Here is a 27,328-nt window from a genome sequence, read left to right on the forward strand (position 1 = left end):
TTAATTTGGTTCAGAATCCATACAAATCCGAAATAACCTGAATTTATAATGATAATTGGTTAAGTACAATCTCAATTATATTGTATTGTTTTTTATTTGTATAAAGAGCAAGACATACAAGAAATTTAAAGTAAGAAAAGTTAATCTCAATTACATAATTATTGAGAGTGTAGATTTTGCCAAAGTTTACTACAACTTTGGGAAAATGCAGCGAGTTTACGTAAGAACAAAGAAAAAAGATGATCCACTAATAACCTGTTGATAGCGCTTGGCAATGAACCTCGGGAATTTTACGAGATTGGCATGTCGAGGCTTTTCTTTTTCAAACCTTACTTAATACAGATTATATATCTATTTCATGTGATTGTCATATAGGTTGTAAGTAGTAAGAAAATTAAGGGGCCTACCTTATTTACCTTACCTTATTTTGTCTCTTTTGACTGAAATCCTTTTTAAATCCCACTGCTGGGCAAGAGTCTCATCCATAGATTTTGGGAAGTCTGGAGCTGGAAACAATGGAAATAGAATTACATAACAATTTGATATTAACTTAACGAATATATAAGTATCTAGACTACCTTATCTATAATCTGAATTAAATTAGAACGGTGAAAATGGGAGTATTCTGGTGGTAATAATTGTTCCTGCACATAAATATTATATATTATAATTATGTGATTTTTTAGGATTGAGGAAGGTTTTTCTAGTTAAGTTTTTGGAGTTTCGAAATTTCTGTCAGAGGAATGGGTTTTGAAGCTGCACACTTCGTAATGTAATATTACCCTCCTTCTGACGTAGCCGTGTTAAAATACACCTACATAAAATAATTTGATGGCAATAAACAAGACGGGGAGGATTAGATTGATTCGTGAATTATTATCAATTGATAATCTTGTCAATGCACCATAGGCCTGTGGATTTTATCTCGTTAAGTAATACCACGTACATGTGCGTATTAGAGGTATCCATATATTTGATTAGTTTTATACCTACTGCCGACATTGAATCCCACAGGAAGGATAAACAAGCTTATTACAAAATCCTTACAAGTTCCTACCTACTTTACCTCTATTTCTAGCCACGGTGCAAGTACATTTATTTATAGTCGTGATTGCGCTATAAATAATAAGCTATTTAGAAGTTAATTAGTGCGAAACGAGCTGTCTAGACCGATATTACTTACATAATGAAACCTAATTACCGTCTGTGAGAACTTTAATCAGATACAAAATAAACTACTGCTCTTGAAATTTTCTGCAAAAACACAATGGTGGAATTTTTATACTTAAAGTAATGTAAAATACTCACCAATTTCAGTTTTATAATAAAACAATTATGACACCAACTAATTACGCATTAAATCTTGCAACAATGTTTTTTGCAATAAAGAACACACTCATTTGTTTTTTTGACACTTTTTTTTATCTTTTTTGTGATTGCCAGTATATTATTTTGTGCCAGTATAAAATATAATAAATAATGAATTATAAAATAAACTGTTGCGAATTATAAATAGCGTTATAAAATTAATATTTTTAAGAATGTTTTTCATAAGTTGTATTTATTTTCAAAGAACGTAATTCAAAATGGGCGGGGGACTAACAGATCTGCCGCTATTTTGAATTTTAACTTTATCTTATTATAAATATATGTTACAACTTTGTTACGGTTATAATAGTGATTTATATAATGTAAAAAATGCAAATTCACATAGCAACTTAGTTAAACTAATAAATATGTTGTTGTAAGCGTACCTGTTTTCGTTGCTACAAAATAAGAAAACGTTCATAAAATTAACCGGTAAGTCGAATTTATTCGGACACAATAGAATTATGATTAATTACTTCTTACAAAATAAATAAATCTTAATTCTTATGAATTCTTAAGAAATAAATAAATTAATTCTTAAAAAATGTTACACGTGTAACACTTTCTTAAGAACTACTGATAAGTACTTTCATTTTGTTCCACGTATTGTTACGAAGTTATAATCATAACCTTTATATAATGTCAATGAACAAATTGATTTCTCGTTCTAGAGCTTTTTCGTATCATGTTTTTTTTTTTCCATATACTTTTTCCTATTTCCTTCCATATTTCTTCTCGTTTACTTCTTATACTTTTATATACAATTAACTCAAATCAAAATCATCATAAAAAAGAAAAATGTTACTTGCGTATTACTGCTGAATATGTATTTACTTGTTAAAATGTTTATACTTATGTATTTAAATATTTATATTTGGAATTTTGGTAATTAGTAAATTTGAAATTATTTTCTTGTTAATCAATGGATTTGACGAAAATGTATAATTGTTAAGAAAAAAACAATTTTCATTTCACTGCACAAAAATAAAAGTTGAGGCGCCAAGCCGACGAATGACGATTACATTATTACGTGTTTAAGAGCATTTAGAAAGGTTTATACGACGTAATTATGTTTAGGTATACATACAAAACAAGATTTTGAATCTAATTTCTAACTTGATTTTTAGTTTTTATTTTTATAGTTACGTTTTTGCGTGGTCACGTATTTTAATAACTCTACCGCATCTCATAATGTAGAGCCGTAAGAGCATGTTTTACATATCTGAGGATAGGTTTCAAGGCACGTGTCTTTATAGAGATATATGAATGTAAATTACTTGCTACTTGATGTCTTGCAGGAAGTTCCTAATAAATATGTATATGTACAATACATAAAAAGTTATTATCTTAGCGTGAATTATTTATTAGAACCAATTCAGTGGTTTTATTGCTAATTTTATTTGAAGTTTATATATAGGTACAAAAGCATCAGTAACAATTTAAGATCAAATTCATAGAATATTAGTTTCAGATTTGAGGATAGTTTGAACAAAAAAAATATTGCATACATAAAGAAATACGCAAATTCACCTTGACTTTGAAATGGAAAACTGTTTATATGATATTAATAGAATTCAGTGGGCATTGCACCTGAAATGTAACAATCAATCTGTTGAGAAGCAGAGTGCAGAAACGTAACATCAATAAACATTGCAAGCAATTTACTTTAATGATCTTACGGCTTCAATGAGTATATTTATGTGTATCTTTTTATTCAAATGTATGGAGCTTATACTAAAAATGATTCACGCTAGAATTTACAGAACATACTGAAACACACACAATTTGAACATAGTGAATCATACTGATTCTACCACTTTTCGAAATGCTTCATTTGAAATAGCTGACTTTTGTCTAATCTCCGTTAACAGCTATTTTAAAAACAAAAAATGACACACTTGTATGCACAAATAAAAGTACCCACGTGTGACCTCAGGCGACTACATCCGAGGATCTGTTCCAAAACCAAAACGTCTCGGAATCCCTTTAAGAATCTATTCACTCCCTTTTGCGTCCTTAATGACTTTTTTGTGTCTTGAAACTTGAAGGGACTTTTCGCTATTTTAGGTTATATTACTTGAAACCAAGAAAGATTGCGAAGTTTATTTGCTTAGAGCGCTCTGAGTTTAAAAGTAGTAGTGATTCTTTATCTAATACTTGGCCCTATAGGTGGTCTGCCTCTATTTCGTTTCAAACATAAGGAAAATGTCATTTTTATATTATTAAAATGTTGTTTTATATTATGTTATGTTAACGTGTAATATTTTAATATACAGACATAAATAAGATGCAAAATTCCTTTAGGGGCATAAAATCTATAATTTAGTAATCTTTTGTCGCTATTTTTTTTGTAAGGAGTAGTTAACAATTTTCTTAAAATATAAATAGCATCTGAAATTACGAACAAGCGTAAGCCTAATTAAAACAAATCTTTTAAAGATACACGTTTGAAAAGTCTTTGTTTGCTTTGTACGTTACAGCCGTTTATTTTTACAGGGCCGACGATAAAAGGGTTCGTTCATACCAGTGTTTCTCAAAGTAGCCGAAAACGCTCTCTCATGGGCGCTAGTAACGGGCCTAAGAAAATCTAGGATCGTAAGCGGTTTAGGGTGCTATATTTGATTTGATAGTTTTTTTTTTTGTGTCTACAGCTTTTTCCAGGTAGAAATAATTCTTCTCATTGTCTTGTTTCTGGGGAAAATCTTGTTCTCGCCACCCTTTGGGAGGCGCTCGAAAATAACTGATTCTAAAATACACAAAGTAAGGTTGAGAACCTCCAGCATAGACGTTAAATTTAAATTAGGACGATAAAGCTGGCGAGAAAATTGGGAAGGACAGCTTTAATAAGCTAGATGAAAGGACTACCCACGTATAATGTAAAGGCTTTGAAGCAGTGTTTGCGATAACGCTATAAAGGAGTAATTAATAAATTATGTTATACTAAGGGTCATGTTAGTACTGAAAAAGGTTGCGTGATTATTAGATTTAATTGTTTTTATGTACCAGCTGATATGAGGCGACCATCCTTAGGGATGGCAATATTTGTGATAAACTTTAAGTAGATAGATAGTTACAAAGGTTCCTGGGCGAGAGAGACCACTTTCCTTAAGGTGTACTGCAAGCTTTTTTGCCACTTCAACAGTTTAAAAACTCCTAATATTTAATTTATGTTCTAAGGCGTTCTTTATATTGTTATCGTGCAATGCTTCTATGTAATGAACTAAGATACAATTAATATTTATGGAAAGATTTCATAATATGTTTAATTTGTTCCAAGTGTCAAGATTGTGTAGTAAATGATCGTCTTAAACATACTAAAATATAAATACCAGCTTCTTAATAACAAAAAGTAGCTTTTTATTCCCTCTGTACTCTGTACGGAAAAAAATTTACTACTGAGTTTATTTGAACTTTTACTCCATAGAACATTTTTGGAGTCAGATAGAACGGCAATCTAAATTAATTAATTCTATTAGCACAGGATTCATATCCGGAACTCTGTATATGTTAAATTATTATAGGGACCGCTTTGCCACATAGGTCATCATAATAATCGAAATTCCGGTCGAGAATAAGTTTAACTAAGATGCATAATTCATTGTCTTCCAAAACTGTCTCAAGGTAAGTAAGAATTGTTTGTATCGTGACCGTGCATGAATAAGTTGAATCTGATTATTTTTCAAATGCCCCAGGCTTTATTCGCATACGTTATATAAGGCATTCCGTGTTAAACCATAAATATAAACGTTTACCGACTTAATTCATAAGTTTAGTTATTACGTACTACCGCTGATTTACATATAAGGCAACCTCCTTACTCCTGAAATCCCGAGGAGTAGCAACGCTTCTGTGATCGGTTTCAGATAGAACATTTGTTCTACATGGAGTTGGATACATGGGGGGCAGTGACCACTTACTATAAGGTGGAGTGCTTGCTTGTATTATGCTACTATAATCTTATTAAAAAAGTAAGGTTAGAGGCATTTTGAGCGTGAGATTTCTTTTTTTGTCGAACTCAAGTCTTTGACGATCAAAGCCAGATTTTTCACATTGAACTATGAACAATTTTGTAGGTAGTAGGACCCTCTGTGGTTCTGCACCGAGAGCTTCAGTGTTAAGTGTTGATGTGTTCTGGTTTTAAGGATATGGTTAAGGAGACGTACTTTTCCGAAAAGTAGCGGCGCACCTTAGGTATTCACTTACCATCAGGCGGATTGCATGTTCGTATGCTATTCCTATTTTATAAAAAAAAAACAATTCCCATGGTACACATGTTAATTACCTACTTAAGACAATAAAAAACAACGTATATTCTTACGTAGAAGTAGATAAAATTACCAGAGCATAATTAAACTTATTACAACACATACTCAAAGGCGGATTATGGCGCAATCATGTGAATGCATTAATTAATTCTACTATAATAGTCAAGCTGCAAAGCCGGCTTCATTCATTGAAGTTAACATAGTAGGATTAAATGTTTAATGCTATAATAGTAGCCTATTACATAATAGAAGAAGCAAACGGTTATTTAATTTATTTTTATTTATAAGTGGTCCCTCTCGCCTATCTGTCAGTTGTAAATATCCAAAAAGGTCAGTCTCATCCAAATAACTAAAGTAAGTACGCATTTAAGATATTTGACCGGCATTGAAATATTCCTTCAATTATTTTGAAGGTTCTTTACCATTCGTGACTCGACTCCAGAGGCGTAACCACTATATCTACTTTTGCTTAATAGCCCTGTTAAGCGTTGCTGTGTTTTGATTTAAAGACTCACTATTCGCTATTCTAACATAATCCTCAAGGGTGACACATCCCTATATTGCTTAAGGATATTTGTTTAACGGGTTAGCAAACGGGCACGCAGTTTACGTGATGATAACGGCTACCGCCCGTGGAACTGTAGTCAACGACAGATAGGATTACAATCCTGCCTGAGGTCGGCAACAATAGCTTTGCTGCCTCTGAGGATTAAGTTGGAACGCCTCAGATAAGTACGTCTCCCTCGACTACGGATGTACTGGTACCATGTGTGGTTTAAACTAGCTGCAATGACTACTCCGATGGAAATTCATTCCTGACGTCATAACCGAAATTTCGTACTTTTCGAAGGGAAGTTTAAACAAACCTACTTCAGTTTCCGGTGTTCTATTTATGTTATATCGAACACGTTATCTTCTGAGCTCGTAGAATTCTGTCGTTGGAGTCATTATTTCCGCTAGGAACGGAAAAGTAACCAAACAGACGTCTCAGACGAATGCATGACACATAAAACCTAGTTTTCATTAGTTAAATAGATTAAATGTGTACTGATGAAATTGATGCCGACGAATATTTATGTAGTCCGTTTATATAGGCCAATCATTAGTAACCACTTGATGGTTAATAAATCATTAGGAATCTAAGTCGTAACTTCATCTATGATAAAATGATTTCAAGTATTGAAGTAGTAAAGTCGACATATGTATTCTAATCTAAATTGTATGATTGAAAGTCTGCTTTTTAATCGACGGGTTCGAGTTCACTCTTATGCACTTAGGTACCTCTCATTTTTAAGTACGTATTAGAAATTAATTATCACTTGCTATAGATAACTACTGAAAGAAAAAATCGCGCGAAAACCTACACGCCTGAGAGTTCCTTAAAAAAACGTCTCTAAGTTGTGTCAAGTCTACGAATTCGCACTTGGGCAGGCAGTGGGTGAACTCCTCTCACTATGAGCCGAGACCAGTGCCTCGCAGTGGGATAGTAGGGGTTGACGGAACTTACTCATTTACACAAAGTTATTACTCACTATATAGTTATGACCAACTGATAAACGTCAGGAACGAATTCTGTCAGCGGCTGTACTAAGTATTTCAAACGGTAGTAAAAAGTTTACAATATTTATAGTACTCTTGATGAATGTGCTAAAATATAAGTCATAAAATGCCCTGTTGATAGTCAATAAGCAGTTACCTTGCGTGATGCTGAAGTTTTAATCAATTTTCGATCTTATAAACATGCTTAAAGAGATCACGGAGTAGGTACGGTCTATGGAATTAAAAACTTCCGGATCTATGCGTTCATCCATTAACCGAACTGTTTATCCCATCGTTTCATTATGGTATTTCTTCACAGTTGACCTGAATACTTTGATAATTTTCTTATGGTTCTATATCGTAAACATTCTGGAAATATACTTTACAATCATTTTACGTTTACGTCTTATGGAGAGTTGTTTGTGGTATGGTGTAATGGGGTAACAATTTCATCAAAACTGTGGTTAATGAAACATTTGTTAGTTTTAATGCAAATTATTATAATCGTCGTTCCAATTGCGCCGGTTGTTTGATTGTTATTGTGCTTTCATTTATCAATCAACTGTAATTCTCGTTTGAAATTGCTGTAGGAGGCAATACCTGAATTTCAAAATGAAGAATAATGCAATGATTAAATTATTCTATTGCTGAGATAAATCTGCACCTATATTCGTATCTAAGACAAAGGTGTGACTTCATTTTTAAAAAAACATAAAACTCAAATGTACAATCATAAGAATGACAATTATGGAAAAGTATACTTTCTTCACACAAATTATATTACTAAATTTGTGATTACCATGCATTAAAAGAAGCATATCTCTACAATTAAGTTACTTTTAAATAGAAATGTCTTGTTACGTACAGTGGCAATATTACTAGCAGTGTTATCGCCTCATTTGCAAGTCGTGAATGGGAGCAGGTGTAACCAGCGTTCCAATTGTACTGCAGTCGTACTACAATGTCACGTTTCTGTGCCAAGTGTTCAAGGCTCGGCGCTTTAACGAACAGATTCGATTTCTGAAGTTGAGGGCTGTAGTCGCATTGTTTGAAAGTTCTTTCCAATTTTTGTTTTTGTGGTATTATGCGAGCGTTATTTTCGCTTGTAGTATTTTTAAAGCTTTGATGTAAATTCTTTACAGTCCCATTGCTAGATAGCGGGTATCCTCGAAGAATGAAATGGGTTTAGGTAGTTTAGCACGTTGAGCAAGTGCGGATTAGTGCCTTTGCACACTTTTGGAGAGCTATTTAGTAGCTTTTCAGCTTTAGGTTTTTTTTACGATATTTACCTTTGCCTAGTAAGAATGTGATAAATTAGTTTATAATGTGCACCATCGCATCGCACATATCTTTAAAATTAGGGGTAGGTAGCTGGGATATGAACGACGGACTTTTGTGTAGAGGCAAATATTTATACTAGAAAACCTCGATACGGAGCAATAATGAACACTGTGCTACATTAACCAAGTCATGTTTAGTGGTCAAGTGCATTCGTATCTGAAAGTCAGACAAAAATAACTAGCCATTAAGGAGAACATTGGAATTGGAACATTGGAACTCCTAAGAAAAATGACTTTGAATTCCAGTGGAACGCTTATGAAATCGAACAGGCGCAAAAAATAAATGATATTTTTTGTGAGCAGTTCATAGGAAAATTCCGTAGAGGCGTTGATTTTATTTTCAAGTTGAAACAATGTCACGCTAATGGTTTTGTGCCAAGCGTTGAAAGGTTATGTAAGAAACAATTATTATTATTATTTTATAATATAGAAGTAGCAAACAATCTTGCAGATCACCTTTTTATGTATACAAGTAGCAGACGAGCATGCAGTCCACTACTACTACCACCCATGGAATCATCTATAATTGACCGAAGATAGGATTAGATTCCTGTCTGAGGTCGGCTGCAGATTCGCCGTTACCCGTGAGGAATAAGCTGGAACGCTTCGGCTAAGTATGTCCCACTTACCACACACATCAACCCAGAACACAGCAACGCTCAACAGTCAACACTGCTGTTTTTTAATACACCTAATGGTAAGAGACAATTGCTGCCCATGGACATGGAGTAAATAAAGGCGCTAGAAATATTAGAGTCCTACGTGAGGTCGGCAATAAATGCGGTGGGAAGACTCGTATAAATATCTCTGCATCTGTATATAAACCACAAAGATTCTACCACCTATATATGATATTAGATTATAAAAAAGATTAAAATTAATTAAGAATAGATTGTAAGAAGTCCGGTGTTCAAATCTCGGTCGAAATTGGTCAGACTAATGATGATTTCAGCATATTTAACCAAATCTTGGATATTTCTTTCTACTTCTTTATGAGGGATTGTAAATGGGAAGCGTTCTTTATTAATCACCTTTTAATTGATCTATGCAATAAATTAAGACAAACAAAGTTGCAAAGAAGTGAAATAATTAAATTTGATTGCGTGCAAATGTGTTATTAAATAAAGAAAACATATTTATAGGCGTAGTATTACATAGGTAATGTTTCTTAGCATTTTAGCATACCTACTCATTTTATCATTTTTGTTAATTTTATGCATGACAAGTTTCATGCTTTGGCTTGGTATATTTTTATAGTAAACAGTGCTTACATAAAGTATTTTTAAAAACTACAACCAAAGTCCACTCAAAACTGTGAAAAATAAATTTTCTCCCCAGTAAAATATAAAATAGTAAAATATGAAATTGCAACTCTAAAATTGAGAAAAGTAGAGTTGAAACTTTACGAAAGTTCTACAGCTTGGAGTGTCATCGTCAATTAAGCGGAAAACCATTGTCGTTTTAATACGAGTTTGCTTTATTAAGAGGTCATTAGGGAATTTAAAATTGAGTTTCTTTAACAAAAGAACAATTTTAAATTCCCTATTTATAGGTCAGTAAGCTACATAGTGTTTATATTGATGTTATTGAAGTAGGAAAGGAGAAATAGCCAAGTGGAAAATTCCACTTAACAATATTTTTAATTAATCTCTCGTAGTACCTGCTTACATCGATAGTAGCTACTTAAGATCGATTACATTTGCCTTGCTGCTCCTAAGTCTCCTAGAGCTAATTTTTTTTTTTTTTATAAGATACCAATTAACAACCAAGTTTCATTTTAAGTAGTATTAAATACAATTTTATGTAAACTAATAATTAAATAAATAAAAAAAGCAACCAAGCATATGCTGGTTACTTGATGCTAAGTGGTCACTGCCGTCCACGTCGGTAACACATTGCACATAAAGGCATTTTATCTGAAACCTTTAATAGATGCATATTCAGAGAACTAAGATGGTCGCATACCCTTCCACAGAAATACCTGCTTCACGCTAGAAATATGTGTCGCTGCGTCAACTTCGTAGGTTCCAATTTGTCATGCGATCATACTGATTTCTCTTCTTTCTCAATATTTTTAGATATTTCTAGACTATTATCAAATGCATAGGGTAGCGGAGGTAGCGCCACAATAGGATCACAAAGACCTATCTTTAACATTAACCAATCGGGTTATTGAATCGCTAGCAATAATGATGCAACCATCCTAATTATGTCAAGGCATACAAATGTGGGTTTGAATAACCGTTAATGCATATTAGTTTGTGTGGGAGAGCGATCAAGTCATACCTTCCGCCGAATGTTATCTAAATGCATGGGTTGACTCCAATTGACTTCATCTAGCTGAATCAGGTTTCGCCTAGCCTTGACTAATGCTCTGTTATATATCATAATCTGTCAGTTCTAGTACATACATTTGCTATACTTACGTGTCATTGACCTGCTGCCCTCATTTCACAGTATCGATTGTGGGTTTATAACGTCCGTGAGCGACTGTGTCCGTCTTTTGCTAATTGTGGAAATTATTTATAATCAATAGGGATAAAGGTGTTTTATTATTAAATAGTTACGAGATGGTTCCTGCGTTATGCGAATAAATGAGTGTATGTCACTTCTAGATTACGAAGCTTCCTAATGGTGAAAAAATTATTAAATGGATGAAGTAATTTCATTTATTTATTTTTTCTTTACAATAATTTAAGTAAGTAGGTACTAAGTACACGTACAGCAAACCTTTCTAGTATCGTTTAAAGCTTTGTCATGATTTTCATAGACACAAGTTTGTGTAAAAAATGTAAATAGGGCGCTTTTTGTTTACGGTAGTTGAATTGTTACGGTAACTTAAAATAAGCGAACAAAATTATGTCGCGGGAATTGAAGTCGACGTAAATGACTTGCATATAAGAGCGGTTGTGAGGTTTCATTATTTTGTTCGTTTATATTTTAAAAAGAGGTTTATTTACAATCATATCATAGATTTTTTGTACGTTACTATGAGCCCCTTATGCTTAAATAAATGATAACATAAAAAAATCTTTCACTTAAGATTTTTCAATTTTTTGATGGTCAGGAAAATTGTTTCATAGCTCCCTTAAGATATAAAGTATGTAAAGAGTTTCTTAGGGTTCATCTATTACGAGGTATATGTAATATATAAAATTCTCGTGTCACAGTTTTCGTTGCCATACTCCTCCGAAACGGCTTGACCGATTTTGATGAAATTTGAATGATGAAATGAATTGTATCTATGAGAATCGGCCAACATCTATTTTTCATCCCCCTAAGTGATAAGGGTTGTTCACCCTTAACATTTGGCAACACTTGGCAACACGACGTTTGTCGGGTCAGCTAGTACGGAATAAATTCCTTCAAGTTCCACTGTTTTAAGCTGTGCATTATTTGTCAGTAAGTCAATGTTAAAGTTTAATTAAATAAAATTTTCAAAGTTTTTTCACTTTAAGAAAATAATTACGAGTAGTTAAATCTTTACTAATATTATAAATCCGAAAGTAACTCTGTCTGTCTGTCTGTCTGCTTGTCTCTTCTTCACGCCTAAACCACTGAACCGATTTTAATGAAATTTTGTACAATGATAGTCTGAGACCTGAGAAAGGACATAGGATAGTTTTTATCCCGGAAATCCCACGGGAACTAGGGATAGCGATCTAAGATCGATTAATCGGAGAATCGATCTTTTGGACCAAAAACATCAATTATTTTAATCGATATTAGTAAGGATTGAATCGTAAACTATGCATTTGATCACGAGATGATCTTTAGCAAAGTTGAAGGTACGAATTTTCAGTTTTATGTATGTTAGTATGTTATATTTATTTAACGCGGGCGAAGCCGCGGGCAAAAACTAGTGTAAGGTAGTACAATCTAAGAATGTAACCTAATAATTATGTCATTGACACATACCAATGCTTAGAATTTTCGACGAAGTGCCGCTTGAAGAATGAATGCCTCATTTGAACGTACACTATCTCCTTAGGTCTGGGAACAGTAGCGCAATCACGGCTGCTTCCTTCATAAAATGCTGCAACAATTGACCTACCAACTTTCTTCTTAGGACTGATCTACATATACCTACAGGCATAGAACATGTTTCCTATACAATTAATATATTTATATCTACTATATTATAGCCACCAGACACTATGCCCGTTAAAATATTTTGTCTGCCGCGGCCTCTGTCTGGCACGTTCAATGACTCTAGACATAACAGGGTTCTTACGGGATTTCGCTATTCTGTCTGGTACTTGAAATCTTGAGGAAAGTCAAACAAGTTGTCGACTCGTATTGTACCTAGAGTCTGCCAAGCAAACATTTCCAAATTCGATGCACGTGCTATTTGTGAAATCCATAACGTTATTGCTTGCGAATCCACATCACTTTCAAAATTATTATTCAGGCAGGTAGGTTTCCTCAAGACGTTTTCTTTCAATAACTTAACTTCGATGCTGAAAAACTTAAAAAAAATGGATAATCAGATTCCAAAATTCAAAATCATTAATTCTTACCAGGCTGTTATATTTAAAACATGTTATATCACGTGAAAATTAACCAGAAAAAGATCTTTAAAGTCCAACCCTGAAAGTGAAACGTGGTAGAGCAAAAAGTTGCGTGTTAAAATAATATGAAAAACCCGTGAATGAGAGGCGGTTAAACCGTTTATGGTAAAGTATGGCAGTACATGAAAGCGGATGGGACTGTCCCAGTATTCAAGCACATAATAGAAGCGTTTCCCTCGACAAAAACAACTCCGGCGCAGTTTGATTTACATTTTAGAGGTTCCGTTCATTTTCACCGTTGAATCGGCTTCATTAAAGTAATTACTTGGTTGATGCTTGAATTCTTTTGTTCTTAACTCGTTGTTTTGTAGTTTCTTTTGTATTATTTTAAATATTTGTATGGTGCCCAAAGCTTAGGCCTTATTCATATTTGAAAATTATTATTATTGGAACTCAGTTAGTAATTTTTAATAGTTAGGTAGTTCTTGTTAAAATACGTACTGTAAAATAAATATATTTTTACGTGTTTAATGTACATAGGTATATGTGTAATAAAACATAAAAAAACATTAAATCGCTTTATACACTTACAGCCCCACACTAGGATCCCCTGTGTGTGGGTGCTGTGGACGCACACAGAGACAAATACACAAACACCCAAACCCAGAAATAGAAACGTAAATTCATCATTTAGATGTCTGTCTGGCCGGGGATCGAACCCGGGACCCTCTGCGCGTCAGACGGCTATGGTGACAGCTCCGCCACGCGGGTCGTCATGTTTAAACACTTGTTTTTAGTATGATACACTGAGATCTTTTACAAATAAAGAAATGATACATAAATCATATGTGTAAATTATTTATATATTTTGAACAATATTTACACATTTATTAATTAAAAAAATTACACTTATAAATCTTTAGTAATTAATTTCACATTTCCTTTATGCGGAACCCTACAAACTGTCACATTGAAACTGCTTCCCGGAGGCTTAGTACATTAAATTCTCTTTGCCGTGCCATGATCACCGTGTTTTAATCAGTCGTCTGCTGTTTTTATTTGCGGAGCAAGTTATAATGGAAGTGTGTCGTGAACAACGAGCCTCATAGTCGGCGCGTTTACGAAGAGATTAAAAAGGTACTCATTGCTGCCGAGTAGGGTCGGCGCTTTCACTTATTAAGGAGTATGTAGGAAGGAATATTATTAGTAAGTTTTTTCAGACAATTGGGCATTTTATGAAGAATTAAGGAGGCATTCTCCCATAAATGAAAAAAAATCACGTTTTTTTTTGCTATATCGAGAAAACGCTAAAATATAAAAGCACTTGATTTCGTAGTGATTTCAACAAATGACTCAGGTCAAAGTTAGTGGAGTTTGTTATAAATGTTATAATTATATCACTAATAGGCACCATGTGATTAAAGTTTACGATATAACAGCATCAGGTACACTTCGAAAGCGTGATTACTTAACCTCAACGTATATAGGGCAGTATAAATCAGTTGGTAGTCTCTGTTCACATTACACACGACGCCATTCTTCTGTCAATCAACCGGTTATCGCGTTTTCTTTGTATTGTACTAAAACTATGGCTTTTAAGTGTGTGTCTATAATTACACCCTTTGATTTATCTTTCAGCTCAACGTAAATTACTAATTTTATGGGATAACAGCGCTGACGAATAAAAGAAAATATTTGTAATTTAACTATTGTTTTTATAACATAGGAACATCTAGTATGCAGTCCACTTGAGAAAATGGTCACTGCCGCCCATGGTCATCTGTAATCAAGTCCATAATATAGAATAGGTTGTCTAAGATATAAATAGATATACCTAAGTCAGTCGGCTTCCTCATCATACCCATTCTACCAGTTTCTACCAAACTATTTCTACCAAAAAATGCTGGTAGAAATAGTTTAATCGCAAAGGGTTCTGCAATAAAGTTATAGATTGGACTTTCAACACTATACTTTACCTCCTTAGTTACTTTAAGCGAAAATTCTAAAAAAATACATTATTTATTTACAGGTGCGCGTTCGCGAGTTCTATATCGCGATGCAGCGGTGCCCCTACATCCACGAGATGAAGGAGCGGCTGCTTGGCGCACCTGTGGACGGCGTGGAACGCGCGCCCGAGCCGATTGACCCCCAGGTCGGCACCATCGTCAAAGTAAGACTCATCTCACCCCCATACATATTATTTATTTATTGTAACACATAATGGTTGGACATAAGTGCCACTGCTGGGCACGTGACTCCTCAAGGAGAGTCTTTTCTTGAGAAGACTGAGGAGTGAGAAGGATTTAATTACACCGGCCAAGTGCCGGTTTGTAGACTTCGCATACTTTTAAGAACTTTTTGAAGAAATACGCAGACGGTTTTCTTATGTGTTTTTACGAATAAGCATATAATTTCGTAAAATTGAATGTGCGTGCTTGGGATTAGCACCCCGGACTCTCATATTGAGATGTCGAATTTAAAACCAATTTATACTGCTTTATTTGTATCCCTTAAGCCGATGAGCGGACATAAGAGCGTGCCTTGAGAGATGCTTATATCTAGCAGTGGATTGATAACTGCTGATGATGATATTTATTGTATTTGATTCTTAAAATAAATAAAGAACTTAATGGTAAATGGCATCTTTGCATTAAGAAAGTCAGAGGTTTTAATTTAAAATGTGGAAGAAATCATGGAAGTAAATATGTAAATTTTTAATTCAATATTTTGGACACCGTAAATTCTAATGCTATTTGTCAAACCTTAGATATCAAAATAGTAAAAATGCAGTAGGTACGTATGTGTTGTAGAGACAATTATAACACTTTATGTTACAAAAAGGAATTTCGTAATCATTGTTCAGACATACCACACAGCTCAGACATTTCCACCCCCATTATAGTGATGTAGCTTTACGTACTATTTTAATCAGAAATTTCTAAATTTAAGAAATTTAACGTCTGTATTTGGGTTTGCATTTTTTATTTCAATCTTAATTTTATATAGTTCATTGGATTTCCCTGAAAGTATATTATTTACGTATTTCATTGCTGACCATCGAAATAAGGTTTTTTTTAATTGGCATAGTCGTAGGTATGTCAATTTTCATATACATTTTTATTATGCTTTTAAAATAATTTTGAGATCTACGAATTTGTTAAAGTATTGATCTAAAAAATATATTTGTAGTTATTTTGTAAGTAGTAATTGCAAATGTATTTAAAACTCATATAAGTAAATGCTCTATTTACCCACAATCTAGGAGTGGAGTTAAATAAAACGTCTATCGGTCAACAAACAAATCGAAAATTCCAAAAGACAAATCCTGTTCTTGGTAAATATTCATTAGTCATTTGACTTGGCTCCTGATTTTCTATTTGTTTAGTTCAAATGAGCAATCTGAGTCTTTAACTAAAAACAGGTATTTTTCCTTATTTACATTTCAATAGAATTTTGGTACATGAATACCTAAGTGTATACCTGATGATTAAATAGACAGACTTCAAAAATCTTAATAAAAGCTAATTAGCGATATCAAACAACAACAACAACAACAACAACAAATACTCTTTATTTGTAGCTTTAGTGATGTAGTATAGTGATGTAGCTTTACGTACTATTTTAATCAGAAATTTCTAAATTTAAGAAATTTAACGTCTGTATTTGGGTTTGCATTTTTTATTTCAATCTTAATTTTATATAGTTCATTGGATTTCCCTGAAAGTATATTATTTACGTATTTCATTGCTGACCATCGAAATAAGGTTTTTTTTAATTGGCATAGTCGTAGGTATGTCAATTTTCATATACATTTTTATTATGCTTTTAAAATAATTTTGAGATCTACGAATTTGTTAAAGTATTGATCTAAAAAATATATTTGTAGTTATTTTGTAAGTAGTAATTGCAAATGTATTTAAAACTCATATAAGTAAATGCTCTATTTACCCACAATCTAGGAGTGGAGTTAAATAAAACGTCTATCGGTCAACAAACAAATCGAAAATTCCAAAAGACAAATCCTGTTCTTGGTAAATATTCATTAGTCATTTGACTTGGCTCCTGATTTTCTATTTGTTTAGTTCAAATGAGCAATCTGAGTCTTTAACTAAAAACAGGTATTTTTCCTTATTTACATTTCAATAGAATTTTGGTACATGAATACCTAAGTGTATACCTGATGATTAAATAGACAGACTTCAAAAATCTTAATAAAAGCTAATTAGCGATATCAAACAACAACAACAACAACAACAACAAATACTCTTTATTTGTACACCACAATACAAGAAATACATAAGAAAATATTAGGGACGGTATACAAGAAGGCGGTCTTATCGCTAATGAGCGATTTCTTCCAGACAACCTTTGGACGGAGTTAAAGATATATGAGACATGTAGAAGGTAGGGTGTACACAAAAGCAGAAAGTATATAATTAAACTACAGATATATCTTATGTAAATGGTATTACATAGGTATAATAGGTACACTAAAAGGAAATACGTGTTGGAGAAGAAGGATGAAAAGAGGAGGAAATTCAAATCAAAGCAAGTAATGAGCCTTGACTCGATTCTTGAAAACATGTAAGGAACTAGATAGTCGGATAGATTTAGGGAGTGAATTCCAGAGACGGACAGCAACAACAGTAAAGGATTTATGGTAGAAGGAGGAAGAGTGCATAGGAGTGCTGAGGACAAGGTTTTTTGTAGAACGTAGAGAGCGGTCATGGGCTAAGTGGAGGTAGTTGAAACGACATTTAAGATAAGGAGGAGTACTTGGATCAAATAGCACACGATAAAGTAGTGAAAGGACATGGGCATTCCGACGAAAGCGAATGGGGAGCCACTTGAGTTTAGTGCGGTATTCTGAAATGTGGTCATATTTTCGTAGGCCAAATATGAACCGTATACACAAATTTTGAAGGCGCTCAAGTTTATTAAGTTGCTCTTCAGTAAGGTCAACGTAGCACACGTCGGCATAGTCAAGAATCGGGAGAAGCAAGGAGTGAGCAAGCATAACTTTAGTTGGAACTGGTAATAGATTTTTTAATCTCCGTAGTGAACCTACCGCAGCAAACAGTTTCCTGCTTACCTCTGCAATCTGTGGCGCCCAGGACAAATGCTGATCAATACGCAGGCCAAGGTTTTTCACCTGACTGGTGAAGGGTATCGGCACATTGTCCAAGGTGAGTGATGGTAGGTCGGACCAATTAATTTTGACTACCAGCCTTGAACTTCCTACAATTATAGACTGAGATTTTTCAGCGTTTAGTTTTAAGCCAAATGATCTGCTCCAGTTAGAAATACAAGTTAGATCCGCGTTGATGGAATGTATGGTACGATTTAAATTGTCCAAGGATGTTTTTTGGTAGATTTGTAAATTGTCTGCATACAGATGGTAGAGAGAAGAAAGATTGAGATTAATAGAATTTATGAAGATAGCAAAGAGCAGAGGAGACAACACGCCACCTTGAGGAACACCGGCTTCAGTACTAGTCCAGTTAGAGAAAACATCTTTTACTTGTACACGTTGCCGGCGCCCAAACAAGTAACTACGAAACCATTCAATTGCTGTCGGAGATACGTTGAGGGAACGAAGAACTCCCAGTAGGATGTCAAAGTCCACGGTGTTGAACGCATTACTGAAATCCAGCAGCGTCAACACCGTGAGCTGCTGGTTATCCATCCCCTCCCGTATATCATCAGTGATTTTCAGTAAAGCAGTAGCCGTACTATGACCAGTACGGAAACCGGATTGCATGGGATTTAAAAGGGCATGGTTGGAGAGATAGGAATGAAGTTGTTGGTGGATAAGGCGCTCGAGGACTTTAGAGAGGAAAGGAAGAATAGAAATAGGTCTATAATCAGAACAAGAAGTGGGCTTCAATTTTTTAGGAATAGGTATAATTTGAGCGTCTTTCCAGGAAGACGGGAAGGAATTCTTGATGATGGATTGATTTAGGATATATGAGATGATAGGAATCAGCAAATCCAGGAGAGGTATGATCATCTTACGGCTAATGCTATCACTTCCGACTGAATCAGAGGAAATGGAGAGTATGGCCCTCTCAACGTCACGATCGGCAAATTGACTAAAGGAAAAAGAAGAAGAATTAAGATTGGGAAAATTGGAGAGATGATTTAAGGTATCTTCTTTTATTTTGCTGTCAATGCAAGAAGTGTTGGAAAAATGACAATTTAAGCTGTCTAAGTCTAGATCATGAGGGAGTGAGTTCTGTGTTTTCCCAATTCCTATTTTTTTGAGAAACTTCCAGACGCGACTGGTATCTTTGTTCTGGACCGAATTATAGATATGGCGTCGTTGTAAGTCTCTACACATCATGTTGCACCGATTTCTAACTATCTTGTATTTTTCACAATTTTCCGCGCTAGAATCTAACTTATATTTAGCTTTTGCAGAGTTCTTTTTGTTAATAATAGCTCTTAACTCATCAGTCAGCCACGGAGCTGGTGGATGCCTTATTCGTACCGGACGAACAGGAGCATGCAGATCATATAAATTAATCAGAAGCGAATTAAAAATTGCCACCTGTTCGTCAATGTTGCTAGTTGTCTTTATAACGCCCCAATCAATTTTGGCGGCGTCTTCACGGAGTTTTGCTAAGTTCAGACCACTAAAATTACGCTGAAGAAGAACTTTTGACTTTGCCTTTGGAGGTCGGATTTTATATGATATGTAAAGGAGGTCGTGATATGAAAACCCCTCAGCAGCACACTGACCATATTTGGTAACGTGATCTGGAGAAGAAACAATAATAAGGTCAAGAAGAGATGGGTTACTGTTTGGAAAAAAGTGTGTTGCATTGAGAGGTAATAAATGTAAGTTGGCAGCATCAACTGAGTTTCTTAATTTAAGTGATCTGACATCCTGTTTGATTAAACAAGTATTGAAATCACCCATAACAATTGTATGGTCAAAGAGAGTACAGAAATCTTCAAACAGTTTGTCCAGGCAGGTGAAATAATCGATGCTGAGAGAAGGGCTGTAAAAAACACCAAGAAGCAATTTAATGTGAGAAAGCTGAACTTCAATAAAAAGATGTTCAGCGGCGTTCCCAGACAAGTCCTGCGGTGACATACTTATTATTGAGAAAGGGATATGGGAACGCAAATAGATAGCAACGCCACCACCGCCCCGAGCAGTACGGTCGTTACGAATTAAATGGAATCCAGGAAGAGAATAACTAGTTGAAGGAAGACATGGCTTGAGCCATGACTCTGAAATGAGAATGGCGTGTATGTGCTGGCTATCAAATGATGACAACATATCGGGGTAGTGTGCCGGAATGCTTTGGGCATTTATGTGAACTACATTAAAGTTTTTCAGGACATCTGAGAAGTGGGAGTCAAGGGTTTTGCTTAGTGGAGGAATACTTTCAAAACTATCGTCGCTATTTGAACAATCAGAGACAGAAGAAAAAGAAAAATAATGGTCGCTATTATCCCCCAATACCATTTTAAACACTAAAAATAAAATTTAAAATAATATTAAAAAAAAGAAAAAAAATACTTATATAGCAATAATTACAACTAAAACTATACAATAATATCTTTAACCCCTACCCACCAGCTGTCTGGAAAGAAAGATATTACAGCACTATACAATAATGTAACAAATAATATACACACAATGAGCAATGTATGAACTTTATAGCATAGCAAAATTAAGTTTTAGTTAAATAACAACAATTAATTAAATAATACAAAACAGGTTTGATAGAATGATGGCATTATAATAAATTGATCTTTGCCTTAGTGTACATCTGTCGCGCGATGTCGCGTCATACTGTCAATGTGACAGTTGTCACGTCAGTGAGTGGCAAAGTGAAATAAAATAAAGACATCCATTTTTAAGTTAAAATACAATAAATAAACAGGGTACACACACAAAGTTCAAACAATGATTATGATAACAACAACAAACACAAGCAACGCAATAACAAGCTATATGCCGAGACAGAATAGATAAATATGGTGAAACAACATACTGGAAAAAATTTATAGTTTGGTCGGAGCTACTCAAGAACAGAAAATGTTAATAATCGGGAATATATAGTAACCAACATCACAGTCGCAGTATCTTACTTCTTCGCTGCCTTCCGAGTGCGTGGCGCACCCCTGTCGTCCAGCGGCTTGCTACCCAGTGCTGACTGCGAAGAGATGTTTGTCGGAATGGCCTCCAAGTCTGCCAAGCACTCCACACGATGTCTCGAACCATCAGGCGCCAATACGTTAATGACACCTTCCCGCGTCCAACACCTTTGTATCCCAAACTGGGGGGGATTACGGTTCTTACGGCGCCATGATTTGAATGCGGATCCGTATAGATTTAGATGAGACAAGACGAAAAGTAAGAATATTTTTTTTTGATATCTCGCTTAGTTTTACTCAAAAATTATTCGAAAATTTCGATTTTTTGCGTTTTAAAAGTGAAATTGCCGAGGAACGGCGCGGCGGAAACGGGTGCGACTGGTATCTCCGGATAGGGGAGGACGTGCAAAATACGGTAGAAGAAAAATGAAGAGAATTCGTTAAGAAACGGCGGAGGAAAATGAGAAAAACCAAAAATTGATTTTTGAAAAACGGAGAAAATTATATTTAAAAAATTAGAAAACGGAGAGAAACGGAAGTAGTATGTGCGAAAAGGTATTGTTGAGACGAGTACGATGGTATAAAATAATTAGAAATCGGGCAAGGGACAACGAAGTTAGAGGTGATTGAAATTTGAGTTGGTATTAGTTAGGTTAGGTTAGGTTAGGTTTTTTTTTAATTATTATTATTATTATCATAATAATAGTGATAATCATAATAAAAGATAAAATATACCTTCAAAAAATTTTTTCAATAAAATTCCAACATTTTTAATAACGTATTTATTAATATCTTGAAAACTTAGCAAGATATCGAAAAAAAATATTCTTTGTTTTCGTTTTCTTTTCCAAAAATCTATCGAAATACATCATTAAAAGAATATATTTTTTTTTATTTTTCGAGTTTTAAATATCGATATCTCGAAAACCAAGCGAGATATCAAAAAAATTTATTCTTACTTTTCGTCTTGTCTCGTCGAGATCTATAAGGTTCCGCATTCAAATTTTGGCGCCGTAAGAATCGTAATCGTGCCCCAAACTGCTGTCTGGTCCGCATGAAAATACCATGGCGATATTTTGTCAAGAACTCGGACTGTGTGACCCCAGTGCCCTTCAGCTTAGCCTTGCCAAACCACACTTGATCCCGCATTGCGACTTCTTTGAACTTGACGACAAGGGGTCTTGGTCTATTTTGAGTTGGTGGACCTAAGCGATGCGTCCGACTTATTGACTCATGTGATATATGGAGATTCATTTTACTAGTGACTATGTTAACTGCAGTGATTGTTGTGTCCTCACCCTTTTGTTCCGGAACTCCATGCAGCAGGATGATCTTACGGCGTCCCCTCATCTCCAAACGATCTACTTGGCGAGCAAGAAGTTCCATCTGTTTTTGTAGAGTATCTAAGGCAGACAGAATGAACATCCGAAAAGCAGCAAAGTCTGTTGCCAAAGATGAAGTGGATGGTGGGGAAGCACTGCTTTGCTGTAACTGTTGCTGAAATTCATCCATCTTGCTGGTGAACAAAGTAGACAAGGCTGTCACTGAACTGTGTAGTGATTCCATTTTGATGAGGTTGGTTCAATGTGTGCCACAAGATAAGACTTTTAACTTTTAAAGATTATGTTAAGGATAACTGCTGGTAGGTGGGTATATTGTCACATAAACATTTATATTATTTACTGATTTTGTATTTTAATTATATTTAAATTATAGAGATGCAAAAAATTACGTGTCAACTTATTCAGCTCCTACCCTCGAGCATTACAGATACATTATAGACATTATATTACAGAACAACATTACAGATAGCTATGGCAGATAAGGAAGAAATTGTATACTTGGATATTTTATATGATTATATCATCGTTGTCAACTTATCACTGCTAGACACGGGTCTTCTCTCAGATTAAGAGCTTTCAGATTGAGAAGTTTAGAATGTAATCCAGCGCATTCGCCAAGTGTAAATTGATGGTATTGGTATTGGACTTCACACATTTTCGGGAGTGTGGATTTTCTCATTATTACCTACATCCACCCACCACCAAGTGATTATTAATTTATAACGCATTACTTTGAAAAATCTCCGATGCGTGCCTAGGATTGTACCCCTGATTAAGAGGCCAAGTTACAGCCACAATGCTATCAACCACTATTACAGCTTACCTACTTAGTATAATACAGAAAATCTAGTCTTCGATCTAAAGGTCGTAGGATCTTCATAAAATTTTCTAAAGCACCAAAGATGCAAAGCGAAGATATGACACGTCCAATGTCCATCTGAAAATATGGTATTTTAAATTTCTTGGTGAATCGTTAAGGAATATTCGATGTCACATTGAAAATTACTGCCTCTTAACGTTCATCGATTACTTTCTAGAGCCTCTTGTTTCTATACGATATTGAAGGACATCGGAGACCTTACAGGTAAAGTAAGAGGAAGGTTAGTAAAAATAACATTTTATGCGGGTATTCCCTTGTAGTCTGTTGAGTAGGTACCTACGATGTAATAAATTAGTCATAATATATACCTGTTAAAGATACGGATGCATTTGAGATGGACATTGGACATGCAAAGTGTAGACCACTCATTAACGTACAGGCGTAGATTTGAACTCTACAGGTTGATTGAGCAATAGTCAGTTAAGAACAAGTCAACCAACAAACAAAGTCAATCTTCTACTAAAGGTCTATTGTAATGTGATTAATATGTACTTTTCCTTAAAGTGAAAAAAGTTCCGTAAATAGTGAAAAGCAGTGAGTATCGAGTAATTACTGATCGACAGCATGTATAAAATGACTGGTGACTTGGGAGTCTTAGCAATACATTTTGCCAATAGTCTTAAACTTACACGACTGACGAATGCGACAAAAAATCCCTAACAAAGTTCTCATTTTCCAATACAATGAATGTTTTAGCTGAATTCAGACGGGTACGGATCACACACGTCGCCGGCGCGCGCGCCGCTCGTCACGGACGAGTGCGAGGCGCCGGCGGCGGAGACCGACGCCCTCACGCCCACTGAGGCCATCCTGCGGTACCGGGCCTGCTGTCAACCGGACACTAAACCTAAAAATGCCAAGTAAGTTAATACACTAAATAAAATGTATTGAGTCATCGGCACGATCAAGCCCTTATGGGGCAATCATCCGTCAAGAGTGGGCTTAGGCCATAGTCCATGACACCAAGTGCGGCTTGTCAGACATTACAATTTCGTAATTAACTTATGTATCTACAAATCTATATAAGTATCTATCAAACCCGAAAGCTTAGAGGTGCTCACCAGGGATTTGATACTTGTATACAAAACACAACGTCGTAGGCCGAAATGGATATTGCAACCAGTTATTGCTTTATGATGAAAAACAGATATTATTCCAGATGTAAATCCAAATTATTTTATTTTTTCAGTTTAAGTTTGCAAAGAGCTTAACAGTTTGAAATCAAGTCTGGCAGTCGTTCATTTCTATTATTTTCTTTGGCATTATTTTAAACATTAATAAACCACAGCATATAAGGTGAAACCGTCGTAGAGACGAATTACTCTGTGCATAAAAGCAACATATCCGCTTATCGTAGGTAATAAATTCATAAAAGAAACAAGCTTAAAGTCCCGTTATGTGCATGGGAAATGTGGGTAGCTTGTCCAATATATAATTCCAAAATATAAAATATATCAAACTTATAAAATATTCCGACACTATTTCTTAGTATTCTAATTATTATTCTAACTATTTATATACACAAAATATATATTAAATAATTATTCTAACCTAAACTATGTGATATTGAACTATATGACTATTGCCAGTTTCTAAAAATCTAAAAGAAATAGTAACCCACGGTCGTCAAAATATACCTACAACACCAAATAAAGAAAGTCGTTGGAAAAACTGAAGAAAAAAATCTAAACCGTTATGTCTTAACCTATTAATATAATGATGATGATGATATAATAATACTTTATATCATCATCATCATTATATTATATACTTTAGAAGACAGGCAATTTTTTTTCGTCGCGATGCATTACCGAGGTATAAACAACTTACAAGGTCATTAATCTCACATCAAACTCTATTATGTATGTTTGTATTTACAACTCCGTAATACAATTACATAACTATCTATTCATACCACCGCAAATAAGTTTCATTGACTATATCTCGATGTCAATGCTAGGAAGGCTATTGAGCCAGGCAATTGGATGAAAGAAATCTTGACCCTGACATACTGAAGAGCTTAAAGAGATTTAAAAACGCAATGACATTATGTGTTATTGTAATGGATTACTATAAGTGGCCAATTACCTTGGTTGGATCGATCCAATCTTGTACGATTGCCTATAGGTATATTTTAAAGTAAGTACATCACCAAATATTGTTCTATGTGTTGGGCAAAGAACCAAGTCTATAAATGGACACAACATTTAAATTTGCATACAATATATCAACTATGTAAATAGGTATGTACTGAATATGCAATCAAATATTTTATTATTTAAAGAAGTAATAAGATTAGGCAAGTTGTAACTTTTAAGTGAGAACTCCTTGATTGCGAGCGTTTATATTTCAACTTCAAATAGAACGGAAGTCCTGCTGAAGTCGATTAAATTGAAGTTGAAGTTGTAATGAAAAAGGGATTATTTCTGAGTTACGCGAAAAGTTCATATATATAAACGAGTCCTTTTTACTATATTTAATTAAAAATAACATTGTATCACAAAGACATTTTCCAACTACGGTTTCGTACGGACAGCGCCATCTATGTTCACTCTAAAGGAACGACGCAGAACGCTTAGTAAAAATGTAAATTCTATACAATATACATTTATGTGATTTGGGGTATTTCGTAACATAACTGTACGGTATTGAATAAAGTATGCGAATTTAATCATTTAACCTCCTGGGACCCAGGAAAAAAAGTTGTTAGGAATTTGAATTAAATTTATCCTGACCAATACAATAGGTAACAGAATTACAGGAAAAAATATAACAAAAAATGTAAGTCGGAAAATATAACACGTGAGTTCCCAATTACAACTATTATTTGTGTCATATATATATGACATAGAACATTAATCATATATATTAATGTAAAATTTTGGTAATATGAGAAATGTATTGTAAAAAAATACTGTCTGTGTTGTGTACAATTATATCTTAATCTATAATTTTAAACAGTCACACTCAATTTAAAAAAATGATTCTCACAATCACATTCAGCAGTAAACTTAACTGTCTGTTGTCTTGTATATTTTTTCTAACATATATCACAGTCATCAAATAAACTTAAAATATGTTCCGTTATAAAGTCACAGTACACAGATTATATAAATATTTTTTTAAAGTAAAAATAATACTATTTAATAAATTTGCGGTACGTTCTTATTATGACACAATTGATAACTGAACACAAAATATGGTTACAAAAAGTATAAATTGGTGATTAAAAAATTTTTTTTTTGTTGAATTATAAGAAACAATTATGTTTTATTGAAATATATATTGCATTTAATACAATATGCTCTTGTAGTTGCTGTATTTTGGTTTTCTGCATTTATTTGGAACGTTGGAGTAATGGACTAAATTATGTACTTTATGATAACGGAAACTTTCGGTTGACAAGGGTTTTATTTTAGCCTTCTATTAATATGTCTTCGTCTTCGAACTGCCAATCGAACTCGAATTACTGTCAGATTCAGTGTAATGACACAGTCCAGTGTGTTTGTTGTCCAACCACCATGTGAGAACTATTTATCCTAGCTAATGATTTCGATATTCCCGTCGCTTTTTTCATTAGAAAACTCGCAGGTCTTTGCAAATCTGTTTTAGTTGAATAGTTATCGTTATATGAAAACCTCCTTTCAAAAAGTGTTCCAATTTTGTATTAGTGAAATAATGAACACAATAAAAATGTTAATCTGATATAAGTATTTCGCAAATTTTGCGGACTGCCGATTCACCCAAAGTAAATCCTTAAGGCTCTAGGATGGCCCCTTCCATTAATTATAATTGAGGACCCGATAAAAATATCAAAACCTGCACAACTTTCTACTTAAATAAACCGAATTCGAATTCTAATTCGAGAAACCAGAATACGAGTCATTGTTGCCATCATGACATTGTAATGTTACGTCTTCTAGGTCATCTTCATCAGTTAAGTCTAGCTTTGAGTCGTCTAGCATAGCGG

General features: G+C 34.3%; 1 protein-coding gene across 7 annotated transcripts in view; it reads left to right on the top strand.

The window, feature by feature from the left end:
* Positions 1-27,328, top strand: part of LOC140751951 (proton channel OtopLc) — a 65,715-nt gene that overhangs the window by 21,697 nt on the left and 16,690 nt on the right. For 5 of the 7 annotated variants that reach the window (XM_073086076.1, XM_073086077.1, XM_073086072.1 and 2 more), the window contains exons 2-3: positions 15,053-15,193; positions 24,055-24,218. In XM_073086076.1, the coding sequence (XP_072942177.1) occupies positions 15,080-15,193; positions 24,055-24,218 (278 nt within the window). In that variant the 5' untranslated portion in view covers positions 15,053-15,079. The remainder of the gene's footprint in view (positions 1-15,052; positions 15,194-24,054; positions 24,219-27,328) is intronic. The other 2 variants (XM_073086078.1, XM_073086073.1) reach the window with 1 other exon arrangement.

Source organism: Epargyreus clarus, unplaced genomic scaffold (genome assembly GCF_041222505.1).
Source record: "Epargyreus clarus isolate Ecla_fem2 unplaced genomic scaffold, WU_Ecla_fem_2.2 ptg000023l, whole genome shotgun sequence".
Lineage (NCBI taxonomy): Eukaryota > Metazoa > Arthropoda > Insecta > Lepidoptera > Hesperiidae > Epargyreus > Epargyreus clarus.